At 39.9% G+C, this 19,652-nt stretch overlaps 1 protein-coding gene across 1 annotated transcript; it reads right to left on the bottom strand.

Moving 5' to 3' along the window:
* Window positions 1-231: 231 nt before the first annotated feature.
* On the bottom strand, window positions 232-18,265 carry LOC115369275 (myosin heavy chain, fast skeletal muscle-like). Its single transcript, XM_030065847.1, has 41 exons — window positions 18,059-18,265; window positions 17,760-17,903; window positions 17,465-17,621; window positions 17,318-17,345; window positions 17,075-17,192; window positions 16,837-16,929; window positions 16,674-16,737; window positions 15,620-15,718; window positions 15,308-15,411; window positions 15,002-15,140; window positions 14,795-14,913; window positions 14,180-14,329; window positions 13,915-14,085; window positions 13,342-13,648; window positions 13,050-13,055; window positions 12,781-12,848; window positions 12,582-12,669; window positions 12,381-12,498; window positions 12,102-12,225; window positions 11,889-12,025; window positions 11,507-11,762; window positions 11,147-11,389; window positions 9,579-9,755; window positions 9,269-9,414; window positions 9,079-9,169; window positions 7,272-7,661; window positions 7,043-7,169; window positions 5,791-5,909; window positions 5,489-5,685; window positions 5,311-5,413; window positions 4,944-5,024; window positions 4,673-4,838; window positions 4,439-4,563; window positions 2,428-2,736; window positions 2,121-2,324; window positions 1,500-1,625; window positions 1,221-1,391; window positions 996-1,100; window positions 762-857; window positions 512-664; window positions 232-249 (listed from the first exon to the last, which is right to left on the bottom strand). Exons 1-41 carry the CDS (start codon window positions 18,263-18,265, stop codon window positions 232-234), a joined length of 5,844 nt encoding a protein of 1,947 aa, XP_029921707.1.
* Between the last annotated feature and the right edge of the window lie 1,387 nt (window positions 18,266-19,652).

Here is a 19,652-nt window from a genome sequence, read left to right on the forward strand (position 1 = left end):
ACTTCAGGGCCATATAAAATCTGAACTTAAAGAACAGCAGAACTATAAAGCCCATTATTTTCCAAGCCCAAAAGTACAGCATTTATCCATTCTGTGAAATATATGTTTGCAATAATGACACAAACTATCAATGTTGCTTGCACAGGTTTTTAATCACTATTCACCACAGATTTTCTGTGACAGTTATGACACACGGGTAAACTTCAACTTGGAAACTTCTCTGGTGTCGGCTCACTCGACCTCTTGGGTCTGCAGGTACAGAGAAAATTGCATGTTAACACTACAGCCTCTGCATGTAAAAAAGGTGTCATCCACTCTGCAGCATAACAGTACACCTTCAAGTAGATAGGAGTAGCCAAAAAGTGAAAACCACGTCAGTAGTGTGTAATTATAGAGTGGAAACATGCCCATCGACTGCAGGCGAAAGTGTTTTCAATTAGTGGTCCATCAACAGATTCAGTCCTTTTGTACTCTTAAATGATGCATTGTCTTCCATCAGGCAAAAGCATACCTGCCTGTCAACAGCCCATACCTTTCCAGAGTCACGGGTCTTCACTCTCATTTTATTCACTTGGGATTCAGCCATGTCAGCCCGCTCCTCAGCATGTTCCAGTTCATGCTGAGCCTTCCTCAACTTAGTCAAGTTGACATTGAGTTGTTCTTCCTACATGACGGAGTGGCAGAACATCATGGTTATCAGGAGGGTTAAAAGGACACAATCAGAAAATAAAATTACATACCAGTACAGGAAAGGAACCCACCGTTTCCTCAGCCTGCCTCTTGTAAGCCTTCACCTTTAGCTGCAGCTTGTCTACAAGATCTTGAAGTCGAGCCATGTTCTTTTTATCTTCCTCATTCTGGGATAAATAATATGTGAAGATAATGGATATGCATTTGAAACCAATTAATGACTATAATTTTCTCAATAAAAAAATAATGCTATAATAACTCCAAGATATCTTTTTGTTTTGCTCTCTGGAAGTCATCGCCTTTACCTGGTAGGTGAGCTCTTTAATTCTGCGTTCATACTTGCGGACCCCTTTGACTGCATCTGCCCCTTTCTTCTGCTCTGACTCCACCTCACCTTCCAGCTGGCGCACCTGCACAAGAGGGATAGTGGTTGAGGCAAAAATTATAATTATCAATGAAAAAGTGAAAGCAAATGGAACGGTTCTATTTTCATGTCCACTATACATTGCTCTATGTCAGCTTGGCTTTACCCTAGCTTCCAGTTTCTGAAGCTGTTTCTTGCCACCCTTGAAGACCAGGCTCTCTGCTTCATCCAAACGGTGCTGCAGGTCCTTAACTGTGACCTCCAGGTTTTTCTTCACCCTCTCCAGATGAGAATTTGTGTCCTGTTCCTTTTTTAGCTCCTCAGCCATCATGGCAGCCTACAACAGCGCCAGACAAATAATGGATTACAGTCCATTTCATCAGGTCAGATGAAGAAAATTATATGCATACGGTCTGATTGAAAGTCATTTACTTAATCTGCTTACATCAGTGATGGCTTTCTTGGCCTTCTCCTGTGCATCTTTGGCTTCCTGAGTGATGTCATCCAGTTCGGTTTGTACTGTCACAATGTCAGATTCCATCTTTTTCTTCATATTCAGAAGGCTTGTATTCTGGGCATGGACAGACAATCACATTTATCTGCTCTGCTGTGAAGGTAAAATAAAAAAGAAAACACCTTAATTTACATACTGAATGATAAACTACATTAGGCCACCCCAAAATGCTCCTGAAGGAAAATAAACTTTACTGTGGAAAGTAGTTCCTGCATAAGGAAAAATGAATGGTATGTGTATATCTAAAGGGGGAGGTGATAGTAAATGATGACATAAGTAATGAATAAATTAAAAAATAAACATTTACATGTTTGTAAATGTATTTCTCAATTTCTTTCTGCTTTTAAGTAATATATTAATTTTTTATTGCTCAGTTCCTTGGAGAATTTTTCAATTTATTCACTGTGTATTTGTGTGTATTTGTGTACTTGTTTTTCATGGAGGTCTGCCACAGCTGTTTGGCCCACTAGGCAGGTTAGGTCAAGAGTGCCTTATAGGGCTCCCTATAAAATTCAAAATGTCAAAGGTTTAGCACTGGCACTTTACACTTACCTGGGAATGAAGTAGTCCCACTCTCTCATTTGCATCCAGTAGTTCTTGCTCAGCTGATTTGCAGCCCTTCTCGGTCTGCTCCAGTGCAGCCCTCAGTTCTTCAATCTCAGACACCATCAGAGCGTTCCTGCGCTCTGCCATGGCCACCTGCTCCTTCATGCCCTCTAATTCACGGGAAGCATCGTCAAATTGCAACTGGGAATCCTAAAAGTTTGGTGGAAGGAATATAAGGAATCCTTGATTAGGGCCTGTCTAAATAATGTATTTTTGATGGAGAAGCATCATTATCTTTGACCTTTTCCCTTACCTTGACCTGGCCTTGGACATTCCTCAGGTGCTTCTGGGCCTCAGCGGCTTGCCGATTAGCATGGCTGAGCTGAATCTCTAGCTCATTCAGGTCTGACTCCATCTTCTTCTTGACTCTCAGGGCATCATTTCTGCTCCTGACTTCGTTATCCAGAGTCATCTGCATGGACTCAATGATTCGCTGACCGTTCCTCTTTATCTGCTCCATCTCTTCATCCTTCTCTGCCAGCTTCCTGTCCAGCTCATTTTTAACAGCACTCAGCTCCAACTGGACTCGCAGAATCTTGGATTCTTCATGTTCCAGTGTACCCTACATAGGAACAATCAGAGCTCATTTATACATTTGCAGTGGACACATTTTAAGGAGAATGTAGAAGGCCCAGTAAGAAAGAAAGAAACTAGTTAAATACACTCCTGATCAAAATTTTAAGACCAGTTGAGAAATTGCAAGAATTTACATTTTGCACTGTTGGATCTTAAGAAGGTTCTAAGTAGAGCTTCAAAATGCAAAAAGAAGAAATGGGAGTGAGACAAAAAATAAATAAATAAATAAATGAATAAAAAATGGGTAAGCAATTTATTGCAAACAACCATTAAAGTGAAATAGGCTGTTCATCAGCAGATCAAAGTTTAAGACCACTGCCTTTAAAAGCCCAAATCTTGGCAAAAATGTGGATTCAGTGTCATTTTCTGTCAGGTATCCACACTGTCATGACCTCCTGATGGAAAAGGCAAAAAAGCTTTCTCTCCTTGAACAGGGTCAGATTGTTGAGCTGTATAAGCAAGGCCTCTCGCAGCCTGCCATTGCTGCTGAGGTTGGACGCAGTAAGACAGTCATTTTAAACTTAAAAGATCCTGAGGGTTATGGAACAAAAAAGTCAAGTGGTAGACCCAAAAAAATTTCACTGGCCCTGAGCCGGAGGATCCAATTGGCTGTCTGTCAAGACACGGGACGATCCTCGGTCCAAATTAAGCTTGTCACTGGTGCCAACTGCAATCCCACAACCATCAGACGGCATCTGCGAGAGAAGGGTTTTAAGAACAAAAAACGTCTTCAAACGCCTCGTCTCCTTCAATGGCACAAAATTGCCCATTTGGAGTTTGGAGTTTCAATGTCCCAAACATGGGACATTGAAAGGTGGAAGAAAGTTGTATTCTCTGATGAGAAAAAATTTAACCTTGTCGGTCCTGATGGCTTCCAACGTTACTGGCATGACAAGGAGATACCACCTGAGATGTTTTCTACCCGGCACAGTGGAGGGGGCGCCATCATGATCTGGGGGGCTTTTTCCTTCAATTGAATAATGGGTTGTGCAGAGGCGTCAAACGGCAGCTGGCTATGTGGAGATGTTGCAGGGGGCATTCCTCATGACTGAAATCCATCGTCTGTGTGGTAATGACTGGGTTTTTCAACAGGACAACACTGCAGTTCACAATGTCCGCCTGACAAAGGACTTCTTCCAGAGAAATAACATCACTCTTTTGAAACATCCTGCGTGTTCCCCTGATCTAAATCCAATTGAGAACATTTGGGGTTGGATGGCAAGGGAAGTTTACAAAAATGGACACCAGTTCCAGACAGTGGATGCCCTCCGTGAAGCCATCTTCACCACTTGGAGCAACATTCCCACTAGCCTCCTGGAAACACTAGCATGCCGAAAATTTTTTTTGAGGTGATTAACAAGAATGGCGCAGCTACTCATTACTGAGTCCTTTTTTGAAAATTTTATTTCTATTTTAGGGGGGTTTGAGTTTTTTTTTTGTTTTTTTTTTGAGACAAGGTCTTAAACTTTTGATCAGCTTATGAACAGCCTATTTCAGTTTAATGGTTGTTTGCAATAAATTGCTTACTCATTTTTTTTTTTTTTTTTGTCTCACTCCCATTTCTTCTTTTTGCATTTTGAAGCTTTACTTAGAGCCTTCTTAAGATCCAACAGTGTAAAATGTAAATTCTTGCAATTTTTCGACTGGTCTTAAAATTTTGATTATGAGTCTACAGTGGAATTATGTACCTCAGCCTCCTCAAGAGCAGCCTGGATTTCATCTTTTTGTGACTCTACAGATTTCCTCGCTTTCTCCAGCTCATGGATGTTCTTGCCACTCTGTCCAAGTTGGTCAGTTAGATCAGCAATCTCCTCTGCATAAAGATTCATACAAATAGAAACACACAGCAGCATCAAGAAACTGAGCAAAATAGCTTGAAAAGAATTTGTATGATGTAAATCCCTGGCTGTTTTTGAGCTCACGTTGCAGGTTCTTGTTCTCTCTCTTCATGGTCTCCAGCTGATCCAGGGTATCTTCATAAGCGTTCTTCATTTTGAAGAGTTCAGTAATAAGAGAGCGATTTTCCTTCTGAGCTCCTTCCAGCTCAGCCTGACTCTCCTCATACTTCTGCTTCCACTCAGACAGGACCTGGTTGAATCGATGTGATTTTTATCAGTTTTACTCACAGCTTTACTGCTTTGAAAAGTAAATCGATTATTATTCTGAATGATTCTGTAATCTGATTGGGTTTACTTTATCAAAGTTCCTTTGCTTCTTATCCAGGCTGGCAGTAATGGCATTAGCTCTGTCAAAATCAACCATTAGGTCCTCCACCTGCAGAAACATTTAGATTCATTTAGTCATAAAATCACAATTTCATCAGTATCTAAATTACATTGTGCATGTAGAATCCTAAGGATAAGAGTAACAGCTATAAACTATGCACAGCAAATCCGTTTCATGTATTCAACTGGAACTATGTTAAATGTCATCACCTAAAAAAATAAATAAATAACAATAATTTAAAAAAAAATCCTCCTATCTATAATTTTTATATTGAACCATAGATTATTGATTATATGGATAATCTATAAGAGGAAGAAAAGATTGTAGAGATGACCTCTCCATGCAGTTTCTGCTTTGTCTTCTCCAGAGATGCACACCTCGCGTTCACTGCCTCAATTTGTTCCTCAGCCTCCTGTAGGCGCTGGGTCAGTTTCTTCCTGCAGGACAGAGGACATGGGTTTTAACACTAATGTACAAGCATGTAAAAAGTATGCAGTAGCTTTGATAATCACTTGGCTTCTTCAAGTTCTTCAGTGCGCTGGATAGCATCAGTCTCATATTTGGTCCTCCACTGGGCGACCTCACTGTTGGCCTTGGACATCCCCCGCTGCAGCTCAGCTTTGGCTTCCTGCTCCTCTTCTAGCTGCTCCCTCAGTAGGTCACAGTCGTGGCGGGCAGACTGGACACTATGGGCCAGAGCATTCTTTGCCTGGTAGAGGAAACGAAAAATCAGCATGTAAAAAAAATAAATAAATAAAAAAATAACTGAGACAAGTAAGTAACCAAACTGTTTATTTTTAAGCTAAGAAATTACCTTGATCTCCTCTTCAATCTGCCTTTTCATTTCATCAATTTGCTGCATGAAGACCTGCTTGCCTCTGGTCAGCTGAGACACAAAGGTGTCCTTTTCTTCAAGCTGACGGCTATATTCACCTAAATGATATATATACATTTAGTTAAAGCATGGATACTACAGTGTCTGCCTAACACATAAGCATGTCTCCATTACGTGCATACAAACATTTTGGTTTTAGTCTCAAGCTGCAGTTACATGGATAATATTTCTTCAGCCCGATTTAAATCATCCTGTTTAGTGATTCCAGCTTGACTGCTTACACGGACACCAAATAAAGTGATCCAATAAGACGTGCATTTACATGCCCCAAAGCATTTCATCAGAATCAGAAGTTGTTTCTTTTTTTTTTTTTTTTAACATGCACAAAGTGCTTCTGCTTGCTGGGAAGCATTTAATCTACTTGAAATATAAATAGGATATAGGCTAAGTCATTTTCACCAATGGTTGCTCTCACATCAGGTCATCCATAAGACTGTAAAAATGAAAACTGGCTGGGTCAGAACTACCAGACTTAAAATTTTTCCAGCGTTTTTTGATTTGGTCGATGAATAATTGGATTAAGGCTTCTTTCATCATTTCAAACACTTGTTTGAAGAACTCCTGGTTTCGAGCCTTTTGACCACTGAGGCCCACTGTCCGTGGGTGTGTTTCATGCGCTATCCCTAAAGTTGCTATCTTGCGCACACACTTTAGGGATAGCGGATAGCGGGTGGTCCTGACCACCTGCATCCACACCTCCAGGCGCAAATGACGGAGTCGGCATAACGGATAGCGGGTGGCGCAAGATACCGTTTAGGGATAGCAGAAGTTCCTAAATCCGCAATTTGCGGGTAGCGGGTAGTGGCAGCGGATAGCGGGTGGCACAAGATAGGGCCTTTAATCTTTAAAGGTCTCCCAAAAAAAAGTCATATCAGCCACAGACCAGTTGTTTCTTTCTACTGCAATGTTTCTGCCCCTCCAGGAAACTCATAAAAAAAGAGAAAAAATCAATATGTAGATGGTTATTAAGCACTAATATTTTCTGAATGAATCAATGGTTTACACTACCCTTTTCAACACGATCGAAAAATTCCTTCTGATCAGGTCCGAATGGACCAGTCTCTTCTGACTGAAGTGGCTACATGAGGCATTTTTATCCTGACTGGGTTACTATTCTGACTATTAGTGGAATATTAAGGTGCATGTAAAGGCAGCTATTGTTTTTAGATACCATTCTCAGTCATGAGCTTGGCTCTTTGAGCAGTCATGTCAGTGATCTGGCGAAGGTTCTCATCATTCTTAGTCTTCACCTCATTAATCTGGTCCTCTAAAGAGCGAGCTATTTTCTCGAGATTGACCTGCAAGGAGAGATATCGTGTCAAATACTTCCCTTTTCACACTAATGAGTTCAAATATGTCATGATGTATCTCTATCACCTATACACATAGTAACCCCACACCTTGGCCTTGGCCACGCTCTCCATATTGCTTGCAAGGTCATCAATCTCCATCTTGTACTCGTTCTTCTCCTTCTCAAGTTTTTGTTTGATCCGCTGGAGGTTGTCAATCTGCTCACTAAGTTCAGCCACACTGTCAGAATGCTTCTTTCTCATGGCTGCGGCCATAGCTTCATGCCTCAGAGTTGATTCCTCCAGATCACGACGCACTTTCTGGAACTCAGCCTCACGTTTCTTGTTCATCTCAATCTGAGCAGCCGTTGCTCCACCCGCTTCCTCTAGCCTCTCGCTGATCTCTTCAAGTTCCCTGGACAGATCAGCTCTCTGCTTCTCAGTTTTGGCACGATTGGCTCGTTCAGCCTCACCCTCTTCCTCCAGCTCTTCAATGCGGGCCTGTCACAGGGTGAAATATCTTTCAATTTATGCAACACATGAATAGGGAAGTGATTCTTCCTGATTAATGAGGCATTCCTGTTTGCCTGAGCTAATAATGTGACCAACATGAATCATGCAAAAAAGAAGAAAAAAAAAGGTGTATGTGAGTGAGTTTTCCAAGTGAAATTTATGACAGAGATGATTTGAGGACATCTGATTTATAATCCCCTTTCATACAACCAAACGTGGCCAGGCTTGTCTGTATAACTGAAGAAGCTCTGCTAAGCGCACACAGCACTCAATTTTATTTTGTTTTATTGACTAGAATACATTTGTATTATAGTATACACTGACTGATATTTATTTTTATTGTAGATCAAGTAGGCCTTGTGAAGAAAAATCATTGCCAATGAATGTTAGGATGTGAAAATTTAACATAATCTACAAGGCAGGTAGGATAAGATATAAAGCTGGCTGGCCACATAAAAACAACTGTTTTGAACAATGTTTGTGTGTAAACTGCCCAGCTGGTGTGCTGAGCAGCAACCCAGTTTAGGGAGTTGCCACCACTACACTTAAAGTGATCAGTGTTCCAGGGGCATTGGGAAAGCTTAAGAACAGCATGAAGGACATCACAGATATGGCAAACAATGTGCCTGCCTCAAGATGTGCTTGGGTGCTCAAGTAGTGCACTGAGCATCAAAGGAAAGCCTGTTGCAACTGAGCCTTTTTTTTTTTTTTTTTGACCCATTTATTTACCCACATTTTACACTGCAACAAACCACTTTTCAAATCATATGGCAGCACTAAAGATTTCACAACATATCAAAATCATAATCCTAAGGATTAGGAAAACTAATGTGGATGACTTTATTACAGTGATGGAATGCTGGTTTGAAGAAAGTTTGTTTGAGTTTGAAAGTCTGTTAAATTTAATTTTCAGATTGTAGTGGGGTGAATGGAAACCAGTGGCTGGATAAAAGATTGGTTTTGAGGTTGGGAGTTGAGACGAGAAGTAATTACATTTTGTAAATATTACACTAAACACGCAGAATCAGTGTGTTGCTGTCCACGTTTTTCGGTTCTCCAGCCACTCTTGCTTAATTAATAATGGTGGTATAAGAGCCCCTTTACTCTGGTCGGTCAGTCCCTTCTTCTGCTCTTACACTGATGATTGGTGAGTGTTAATAAAATAAATTGTAGTTTTAAAGAAAATAAAGCAAATTACATATTTTTCACATCACTGGTTCATCGACCAGATGAACTATAGAGTTGATTGTTATACAGTTCTATGGTCATACAGTGGTTGAGGTTACCAGTTGAAATTATTTATGTATTTAATAAACAGTAGTGTCAGTGTAGTATGAAGTTACTGCATGTAGAACTCACAAATACATTATGATGTAAATTATATGCAGATGACATTGCATTGTACCTGGAGCTCCTTGATCCTTTTTTGCAGCTGAACTCCGATGGACTGCTCATCCTCGATCTTGCTGCTCAGTTGGCTGACCTCAACCTCTGACCTGATTAACACCAGAAGGACAAACAGCGAGCATTATTTCAAGAGATGCTAAGTGAAAGTAAGAAATATTTAAAATTTAACAAGTTGTTTTCTTCCTTACTTTTTAAGCTTTTCCTCAGTTTGGTGTTTTTCATTCTCCAGATCCATTATGGTCTCCTGGGCCAGTTTCAGATCACCTTCCAGCTTTCTTTTGGCCCTCTCGATGTCCATGCGGACCTTCTTCTCTTGTTCCAGAGAGCCTTCCACCTAGCAGATAGAAAAACAGTATTTAGATAATAAATATATTTACAATAAAGATATTTAAACTGCAGTACCTAACATTATGCAATGCAGATTGCTGCTAACATTCATTAAGACTGAGGTATAAGTGTTTGATTAGTCTTATTATTATTAAATTTGGCTTTACTGACATCATCTATTTGCTGCTCCAGCTTTGTCTTGGCCTTGGTCAGAGAACTGACTTTGTCCTCCTCTGATTGCAGGTCATCAAGAGTCTGCTGATGTGCCTCTTGGAGGGCTTTCTTCTCCTTTGTCACCTTAGCAATTATCTCCTCCTGAGATGCCATCTCTTCAGTCAGGTTTTTAACCTTAATTCATATAAAAGGATACAAAGGAATTACAGTAAACTATAAACATCATTGTAATTCTCACTTTAAACTGCCACCAGCAAAACATTTTTAGGGAATTATTTTTTATTCTGGTTTAGTTGACCACAGGGAGACTGACAGGAGAGGAAGAGGGGGAAGAAAAAGAGACAGAATGAGACAAAGAGATGGATGTGAGAAGGGGGCTGAAATGCCACAGCTGTAATAATAATAATGATAGGAAGAAATTTACATATAGCTCCTCTCAAACATAGAGCACTGCGCTTTACACAGGAAGATGAAATAGAAATTTAAAGTAATAAAGCAGTGATAATGCAAAAACTTAAAATACAAAAACGTAGCAGTAAAAATGAGACACAACATGGAAACTGGAAACCTTGTGATTGAGGACAGAAAGAGACAAAGAGACAAACAAACACTGATAAAAGTCCATGACAAAATACAATAAAGCAATGCTAAAACAGAAATATGAAGTGTTATGGTGTAAATTGGACAGAGAATAACCATGTAAAAAGCACAGCGTGATTGATTGGCTGATTTTTTGTTATGGACTGTCAGACATATGAAATCCAGTGGACAACATGTTAAAGTGAAAACACATGGTTTCCGTTTCCAACATCTGCGTTTTCCAACATTTCCAACATGGTCCCAAGAAGTTAAACGCTATCAATAATTAAGCAAAGCTGCTTTTTAAAAATTAAAAGACAGACTTACTCAGCAGCCTGAGGTGAATGTAAAAGAACTATAGCGCCATAAGACAAATGCTCAGATCGTTCTCAGTTGCATCAGGTCGTAAGCGAAAAGATGACCATGCGGCTTGTTCTGCACCAGCGTGATATTTCATTGCAATTCAGCTGCAATTCTCTATACTACCAGGAGGTGGAAACAGTCTCAAAAAAGTTTACTGGAAGCTGGGATTGTGGACAGCTTAAGAAACACAAGACTTTTATGTTTTCATATGCTGAATCACTGCACAAGCCATTAACAAGAGCTGATTAGGACTAATGGTGCAAAACACAATGTACAAACTACAGGCAGTTGTCGGCCACAGATGGTCCAGTGAGGGCTGATGGACGACTGTTGGTGTGTCATGGGGCCCACATTGATTAGGTAGAAAAGTGGATGCCAACTCAATCAAGACTCAACTAGCATGGTCCCAGGAACTGGGGCTGCTGCATGGATGAGGTCCCGTGTTGAGAATAATAATGTTACAGCGAAACTCAAATGACCCAACATGTAAAACGCAATCAAACAAGCTGAAAGCCAATGGTAAGACAGCTGACGGCATTTCTCACACAACCAATCTTGTGATATGCAACTTTAGCCATGCCACAGCCAAAAACTGAAAAATTATTTATGATGAGATATCGCACCTTATTTTCAGTAGCATGTTTCTCCTTCTCCACTTTAGCCATGGTAATTTCCAAGTCGTCGATGTCCTTTTTCAGCTCCGAGCATTCATCCTCCAGTTTCCTTTTCTTAGCAGTCAGGTCACCATTAATCTCTTCCTCATCCTCCAGTCTCTCAGTTACCTCTTTGAGTTTGGCCTCAAGCTGAATTTTGCTCTTAATCAGTCCTTCACACCTCTCCTCAGCATCAATCAAATTTTCTGATTCCTTCAAGCAAAGAAAAAATGCAAAATTTGGTGAAACGTCCCAAAACGAATTAATCGGTCTGTTTTTGTCTAAATGTTGGAGTTGGATGAATGGAGGTTGAAAATAGTGTGTACTTACAGATGCAATTTGGAGCTGGAGTTCATTCTTTTCCTGCAGTACTGTCACCAGCTTCTCCTCCAGTTCCTTCTTACGGGCTTCTGCCTTGACCAAGTCTGCTTTGCATTTTTCAAAGTCATCCTTCATGTTAGACAGCTCTTTCTCAGTTTCAGCACTCTTAAGTAGAGGCTTGATCTTGTAGAACACCTTCATCCATGGCCAGTGTTTCACATTCATAAATGACCGGATGTTATACTGGATGGTTGCGATCGAATCTCTAATTGGGAAAAAAGGCATAGGGTGAGGAATGCACCTTTTTTTTTCTTACAGGAGCAAATACTGTTCTCATACAAAACATATAATCACATCTATCAAGGTTTTAAAGTGGTGTGAAGTCATTTACGTTCTTTCCATCATCTTCACAAACTCCCTCCTCATGACGAATCCACGAGCCAGAGCCTGGATCATGGACACCAGTGTGGCCAGTTTCTCATCTCTCATCTCCTCTAGGACACCCAATAGACCAGCCTTAAAAAACACCTGTAAAAACACAGTTTGTCAGCATCACAATACATACAACAATAGAGTAAGATAAAAGTATCCATCACTGACTCACCTTTGTATGACCAAACCTGTACTGGTCATGATCAACATCAATTGATTCAAGTAGCTTCTCAGAAGCCTTCTTGTTGTCTATGAACTGGCCCTCTGGGATGACACTAGCATTAAGCACTTTATATCTATAGTAAGAGAATGCCAACAGAGAGTGAGATTTGGATTATGATATTATTTACTGAACTGTTTAAACATCAGGATTTGTCACAAGTCGAGTTGTTGCATGAAATGAACCATAAATCTAAGATTATGTCTTTATAATATCTGTGTGAATGTGTACCTTTGCTTGAAGTCAGCATAAACAATTCTGCTGGGAAAGCCCTTTCTACAGATCCTGATACCCTCCAGCACTCCATTACACCTCAGCTGGTGGATAACCAGGTGGCTGTCCATCACACCTGCATATAAACCAATCAATTAATAACTGTGAATTGGAAAATAATTATGTACAACATGTTGGTCATTGGTAATCTATATAAACCTGGAGACTTGGTCTCATTGGGGATCAAACAGCGCACAAAATGAGGGTGAGTACTCCTCAGATTGGTCATCAGCTTGCCCAGATTCTCCTATGGGGAAAGGGATCATCAGTAACCAAAAAAAAAAAAAAAAAAAAAAAAAAATAGAGAGCTTCTCACAGCTCATATTTAGTCTTGAGGAAAGAGCATCAACAAACTTACTCTGAACTGAGAAGACACAGTTTGCATGGAGCCTCCCTTCTTCTTGCCACCCTTCTTGCCACCCGACTCTACAAGAAATCAGTACAATCTAATTCAATTTCTTGTGTTAACTGAAAGGCAGGATTATCTGGGTGGACGCTGTAAAATGTTTTAAATCAGTTTAAACTGTGTTAGGTTTGGGTAAGCTTGCTCAGCTTTTGGTGTAAGGGGGTCTTTCTCAGAGATGGCACATTTGGTGATAGTTAGGATTCTTATCCATTTAGCAGTACTTGCAGCTTTGAAATTGAAACCAATGTATGTTATACATCCTCCAAACAAATTTTCCGCTTTGTGTCGACATTCAGATTTGTGCTGTTTTCTGGTCTGTATCTACTTCATTCATTTTGGAGAAAAACACTCCTGGTGAAGCTCCCGTTCTTGTGACAGGGAAGGAGTTAATGGACCAAACTTGGTGGATGTATTACACTCATATGGAGCAGCAAATACCACTAGAGCGGTAAAGGTAAGGACTTTAATTAGTTCACGTGTAATGTAGAAAAAACAATTAGCATTTGATTTTACCTTCAGCAGCTGCACCTGCAGCATAGAGATGAGCCATGAGTTTATTTGAAGACTTCTGGTAGAGCCCCACCACAGACTCATTTAGTGGGTCCTTGTTCTTGTCCAGCCAGCCTGTGACTGTGTAGTCCACAGTTCCAGCATAATGCACAAGAGAAAAGTGGGCCTCAGCCTTGCCTTTGACAGGCTTTGGTTTCTGGAAGCAGTTGTTTTTGCCCATATGCTGGTCATATAACTTGTTTTTGAAGGTAGTGTCTGTAGCCTTGGGAAACATGCACTCCTCTTCAAGGATAGAGAAGATGCCTAGTGGCTGACCAAAAACACACAAACGGAAACACTCTAAATGCGCATTAAATGTCTAACACTATATAGGCTATACGTCCAAGTGTTTTAACGGCAGCACTCTGGGAACATATTTTCTGTGTGCTGTGATTCAAAGAACACTTTTGGTTCCAGAAGCATTGACCTTGCTCTTAATTTAACCAGAGAATGTTATATAACATCTACTACTTGTTGAGATGTTTATTTTATGTTACTCAGGTCAGCCAATGCCTTGATCCCATCTCAATTGCATACCTTTTCAATAAGTTCAATGCAGGCAGCCAAGTCCATGCCAAAGTCAATGAACTCCCAGACAATGCCCTCCTTCTTGTATTCCTCTTGCTCCAGGACAAACATGTGCTGGTTGAAAAACTGTTGCAGCTTCTCGTTTGTAAAATTGATGCACAGTTGCTCCATGCTGTTGTACTGAATAGAATTCAAGAACATTTTCATAAAGTTTGTCAGTATACAGCCTAGTTTTGATACCATAACCTTTAAGAAAGAGAGCTGGAACACTCACATCGAAGATCTCAAATCCGGCAATATCAAGCACCCCAATAAAGAAGTTTCTTGGCTGCTTAGTATCTAACATCTCGTTGATGCGGACAACCATCCACAAGAACATCCTCTCATAGGTGGACTTGGCAAGGGCATTCACTGAGTTGAGCACCTATGCAATCACACACACACACACACACACAAAAACAACATACATCCATATACGATTGTACTGATCAGATTTTTTTTTAAGCGTGACTAGGTCTGACCCCTAGCCATATTGTGTATATTTTTTCTGACCTAGAAGCCTTTCAACTGTCCTTCAGCCTGTGGAGCGACCTGCATGAGTAACTTCTAGAAAAAATGTATCCCTTACCTAACCCTAACCCTAATACACTTTCTCTGGTGTAATTTTAGACTACTTTTAAGAAGTTTAGCTGAATGGGTAGAGCACACTAACAGGCGTAGGGGTTCAAATCCTACTGTTTCTGCTCATGCGACAAATCTAAACATATAAGAGCTATACAAATAAAGTTCATTATTATTATCAGTAGTTATAATATTTGTTTTAATATTGGTATTTTTACATGAGTGAACAGAGAGTTGCTTGTTTGTAACCACTGCTGTAAAGTCTCACCTGGGGAACTGTCTGCCCCTTAGTGACAAACTCATTTCCGACCTTCACTCGAGGGTAGCACAGACACTTCAGCATTTCAGCTGAGTTCAGGCCAAGCAGATAGGCAACTTTGTCAGCCACTGGGATGGAAAAAGAGCTTTTACAAACAATAATGTAATTTTAAGAGGTTTTTTTTTTTTTGGCAAATGGACTGCTAGTTGTATTTACCGTCTGTGCCATCAGGCTCAGCTTGCTCCTCACGCTGCTTCTGTTTGAACTTCATGTTGCCGTGGTGGATCACAGCTCCAGTTTGCTTATAGATGCTGATTTTTTCGTCTCCACTGAAACCCAGGATGTCAATGGCGGACTGAAAGGATATGTACATACTGCACAGTTAATTTTCAAAATTCAGCTATATTGATTGAGCAGAAAATGGTTGAAAATTTGGCAGAGAAAGTAAAAGTGAAAAAGTTAAAATATTTATGTTAAATGTTAATGTAAGCCATTAATCGTGTTTAGCTATATGTGGCTCACATCGGTGGCCATCAGCTCCTCCTTGTCATCAATACTCTTCACAGTGATCTGACCCTGGCTGATCATCGGGAAATCATAAGGGTTAGTGGTGATGAGTGCCATTTCTGTGGAAGAAAGGAGAAATATCAGAGAACACCCAGAGTCTTCAAGTCCCAATATACAGCACGGCATCACATTAAACCCTGACAGTCTAGTAGAGATTGGAGATGTTACGTTCATTTAAAAAAAAACTTTAGGATCAAGCTCAATCAATGTCAGTGAAGTGGACTTAAAATCATTCCATAAGCCCACAGCGCTGAGTTGTAACTTTACCAATTAGCTCAGGTTTATGGTTGGTCATCATCTGGTAGAATATGTGGTAGCTTCTCTCATCTGAAAGTTGAAAAGTCACTCTGGACTTTTCCAGTAGATCTAAGGAACACAGATACAAAGAGGATTTTGTATTACAGGAGTGCAAATTTTCCTCTGTTACAAAAATGTTTAATTAAAACATTGTTCAAATTTGTTTGAATGATTCACATTATTTGAAATAGAGGAGATGGTTTTGTTGGCCAGTCTTAGGGTCCAATACTGTGACTGTTCACCTTGTGAGGGCTTAGTCTTAGCCTTTACAGTTAATTCTGCACAATTTGTGCATTTGATTTGATTTGATTTGATTTGATTTATGGATAGAGTTAAAACAAATCCAAAGGATGACATGTAAAAGTGCATGCACCTATTTCCAACATGGTCCTTTCATAGTCATAATCCATGCAACTAAATAATTGCACTCAGAGTCCAGAGGTCTGTTATTTACTTTATTATCCTCTGGATTTTCCCCACTCACAGAACTTTGATCCTCTTACAGGAATTTGGTTGCATTTAGTGCTCCTTGTACTTCTGCATTTACAGCCTTAAATAAAAATTAATTTTGAATAAAATTATGAATTTTGTCATTTATATTGGCAAACAGTTGTATATTTATAACATCAGCAAGTCAATAACTACGAATGCAGCATCTGTGAATGTAAAATTTAATTCTGTATTTCCCATTTGCCCATTATTACAATTTTTGGAGCATTTGAGGGCAGCATCTGCTTACTCTTTAGTATTCACTGGGAGACTTTTGGTGTGTTGCGAGGAGATTATGAGGTAAATATTGGACTTTTAGACCCATGGTGCAATTACTGGCAACAAAATACATGGATTGTTGTAATTTTATGGGCCATTTTTTCCCAATTTTGGAACTCTAAAGAGCCCATATCCTTTCGCCTGAATTCTCTCAGAGAAGTCTGTGCTGCCTTAGTTGATGTGCAATTTTGAATGAATGACTGCTGATCTAGGGTTGTAAGGCTATACTTAGCAAGAATCGTTCAGACGTACTTACAAGTCTCAATATCAGCTTTGGCCAGCTTTCCAGTTGTGCCAAAGTGAATCCTAATGAATTTACCCTGAGGCAAAAATAGGTGGTTATAAATGGGTTGTAGTTAAACGGGCTGAAGATAATTAAAAAAAAAAAAAAAATGCAGATAGTCCTTCTTGGTACTCACAAAGCGAGATGAGTTATCATTTCTCACTGTCTTTGCATTACCATAAGCCTCCAGCAAAGGGTTAGCAGCAATGATCTGATCCTCAAGAGACCCCTGAGGAAGAGAATTTTTGTCAACACTGATTTACTCTTTTTGTGTGTATCAAAAACGCACATCATCAACGATGGTAATAATACAAAATTATAAAGTTTAGCAGAAATGGTATTTTATACCAGCTGCAGGTATGCTAAATGCATACCTGCATTTTGCCAGGAGTCGGCTCTTTCTTCTTCTCCCCTCCACTGGACATTGCAACTGTTGCAAAGTACTGGATCACACGCTTGGTGTTGACAGTTTTTCCTGCACCAGATTCTCCACTAGTTTGCAAGAAAAAGATTTACACAAGTCAGGGGGTGGCAGGAGTCAAATTTAGAGCAGACTTTTAAAAATCACACTATATCACACATAAACATAAATACCTGGTATTAAAAAGGAAACTTACGTGATCAGGATAGACTGGCTTTCCCTATCTGCAAGCAAAAACACATTTTTTTTTATTTATTTATTTTTTTTTATTGTGCATTCATAAATATCAATTTGTGCATTTGTCCATTTTACCCATCCATCTGTCCATTCATCCATCTCATACCAGTCAGCATGTTCTGATAGGCATTATCAGACACAGAGAAGATGTGGGGAGGAGCCTCCATTCGCTTCTTCCCCCGATAGCCTGAAACCACCTCCGGGTCATACACAGGAAGCCACTTGTATGGGTTCACCGTGACACAGAACAGGCCGGAGTAGGTCTGTTTTGAAAAGAGGAAGATCACAGCTACATAAACGGATTGCAACTGCAGTTATTTTCCTATCATATTCTGAAATTGTGTTTTACACGGACGCCAAATCATTTCATTTTTGGCATTAAAATTTGTTATGAGTCTCACATAGATCATCCATGCTGCAAAACGCTCTCTGAGGTTAAACAGGATAGAAGCTTCATTGAGGTAGGTCAACATGGCCATGTCCTCAATCTTGTCAAACTTGGGGGGATTCATGTTGGTGACATCGCCCTCTGGGACAGTTCTGGTCTGAAAGTTAATAAAGTTCCATAATTACATCCAGGGAGGACCGGAAAATATCAAGAATAAATAAAATCCATCCATCCATTGTGAAAGATAGGTGTCTCATATATAATATAACCACAATGTGGTGTTATGAGTTTTCCTCATTATCATTGGCATACCTCCTCAGTATTGAGAATTTTCACAGTAACCTTTCCCCCGTCTTTCTTAACGATGGAACCCTTTAGATACAGCTCCTTTTCATCAGGCACAAAACAAGCAGTCTTGGCATCAAACGGCTTATTTTGAGCCTCAGCCCTCTCCCTCTCCGTCTTGCGAAGATATATGGCCGCTTTGCCATAGCAGGCCATCTCAGCGTCCGTACTCATGGTTGCTCCTCACTGTGAAATGTAGAGCACAACATGGATCCATTTTGTTCTTTTTGATACTACCAAGCACCACTGACATTTTATGAATAAATAATAATAATAATAACAATAAAAAATGTTTAAATCAATTAACATCAGAAGCTCACCTTGTGCCCCCTTCTCAGATGACGGTGTATACTTCCTCTGATTCTGTAAAATGTCAGGGGGTTTGTTGAGGTTTATTACCATAATTAAAAGACCACACCACTGATTTTGAATGTTTGGCCCATGTGCTCTTCAATTTCCCCACATTTTACATTGCAACAAAACATTTTGCAAATCATGCAGGGGTACTAAAGATTTCACAACATACAATCAAAAGCGATCCATTTTCAAATGTGAATTTTTGATCCAAACAGCCACCTTATAATATTCTGTTTCTGCAGCTAACAATTTCATCACCATTCATAAACCACAGAGCTGATAATTCAGTGTGTAAAGCAAACGTTTCCCCGGGGACTATTTTCTGACAAAGGGACTATTTCACTCCACCCAATTTCAATTGATCAAAACTTAACAACACTGCTGCTTTTAGGAAAACTAATGCTGACAACTCTATTACGGTGATGGAATACTGATGTGAGGAAAGTCTGAAGTCTCTGAAAGTTCATTTTCATATCACAGTGGAATGAATGGAAACTAATTGCCGGATAAAAGGCAGAAAAAAATGATACTGGAGTTCTAAAATACTGGCTGGTTGCCAGTATTTTTAAGATTAGGATTAGAAGAAACACAAATATACTATATTTTGCAGATATAGGCTAAACATGCAAAATCACTGGTATGCTTATTTAAATACATTAATGGAAAGCCCAAGATGTGGATGCGGATTTCTGTCACGCCAGAAATATGAAATAGATATTAGGCTAAACGTGTCACCAACCAAGTTAATACCTGTCTACCTGTGATCCTACCCTGCACAGACATGCCACCACAGCCCAATGTTATACCCAAATGAATTACCAATCATAAATCTGAGAGAATAACAACTAACAGTTGAAGCTTAATACATGCATAACTTTGTATTCATGGTACTCAGTACAAATGCAATTGATCCTAAAAACATCAATCCGCATTTGGAGCACTGCTGGCTGTTCATGCTATTGAAGCTTGTGTTTCATGAGAAGGAGAAAGAGCCTTACCCAAGGGGATGAACATCTCAGTCCCAGCGCTGCGCAGGTCTCCTCTTATATCTGAGTGAGACTGCACAGCCAAGCACAAGTTAAATGAGGAGTCAGGAAATCTTGGAAGTGGAGACAAGAGCTTGTTAAACACCCTAAACCCCCCCATCCCACACACACACACACACACACACACACACACCCACCCCCAATACACTGAACACCAA

Source organism: Myripristis murdjan, chromosome 12, assembly GCF_902150065.1.
Source record: "Myripristis murdjan chromosome 12, fMyrMur1.1, whole genome shotgun sequence".
NCBI classification, from domain to species: Eukaryota; Metazoa; Chordata; class Actinopteri; order Holocentriformes; family Holocentridae; genus Myripristis; species Myripristis murdjan.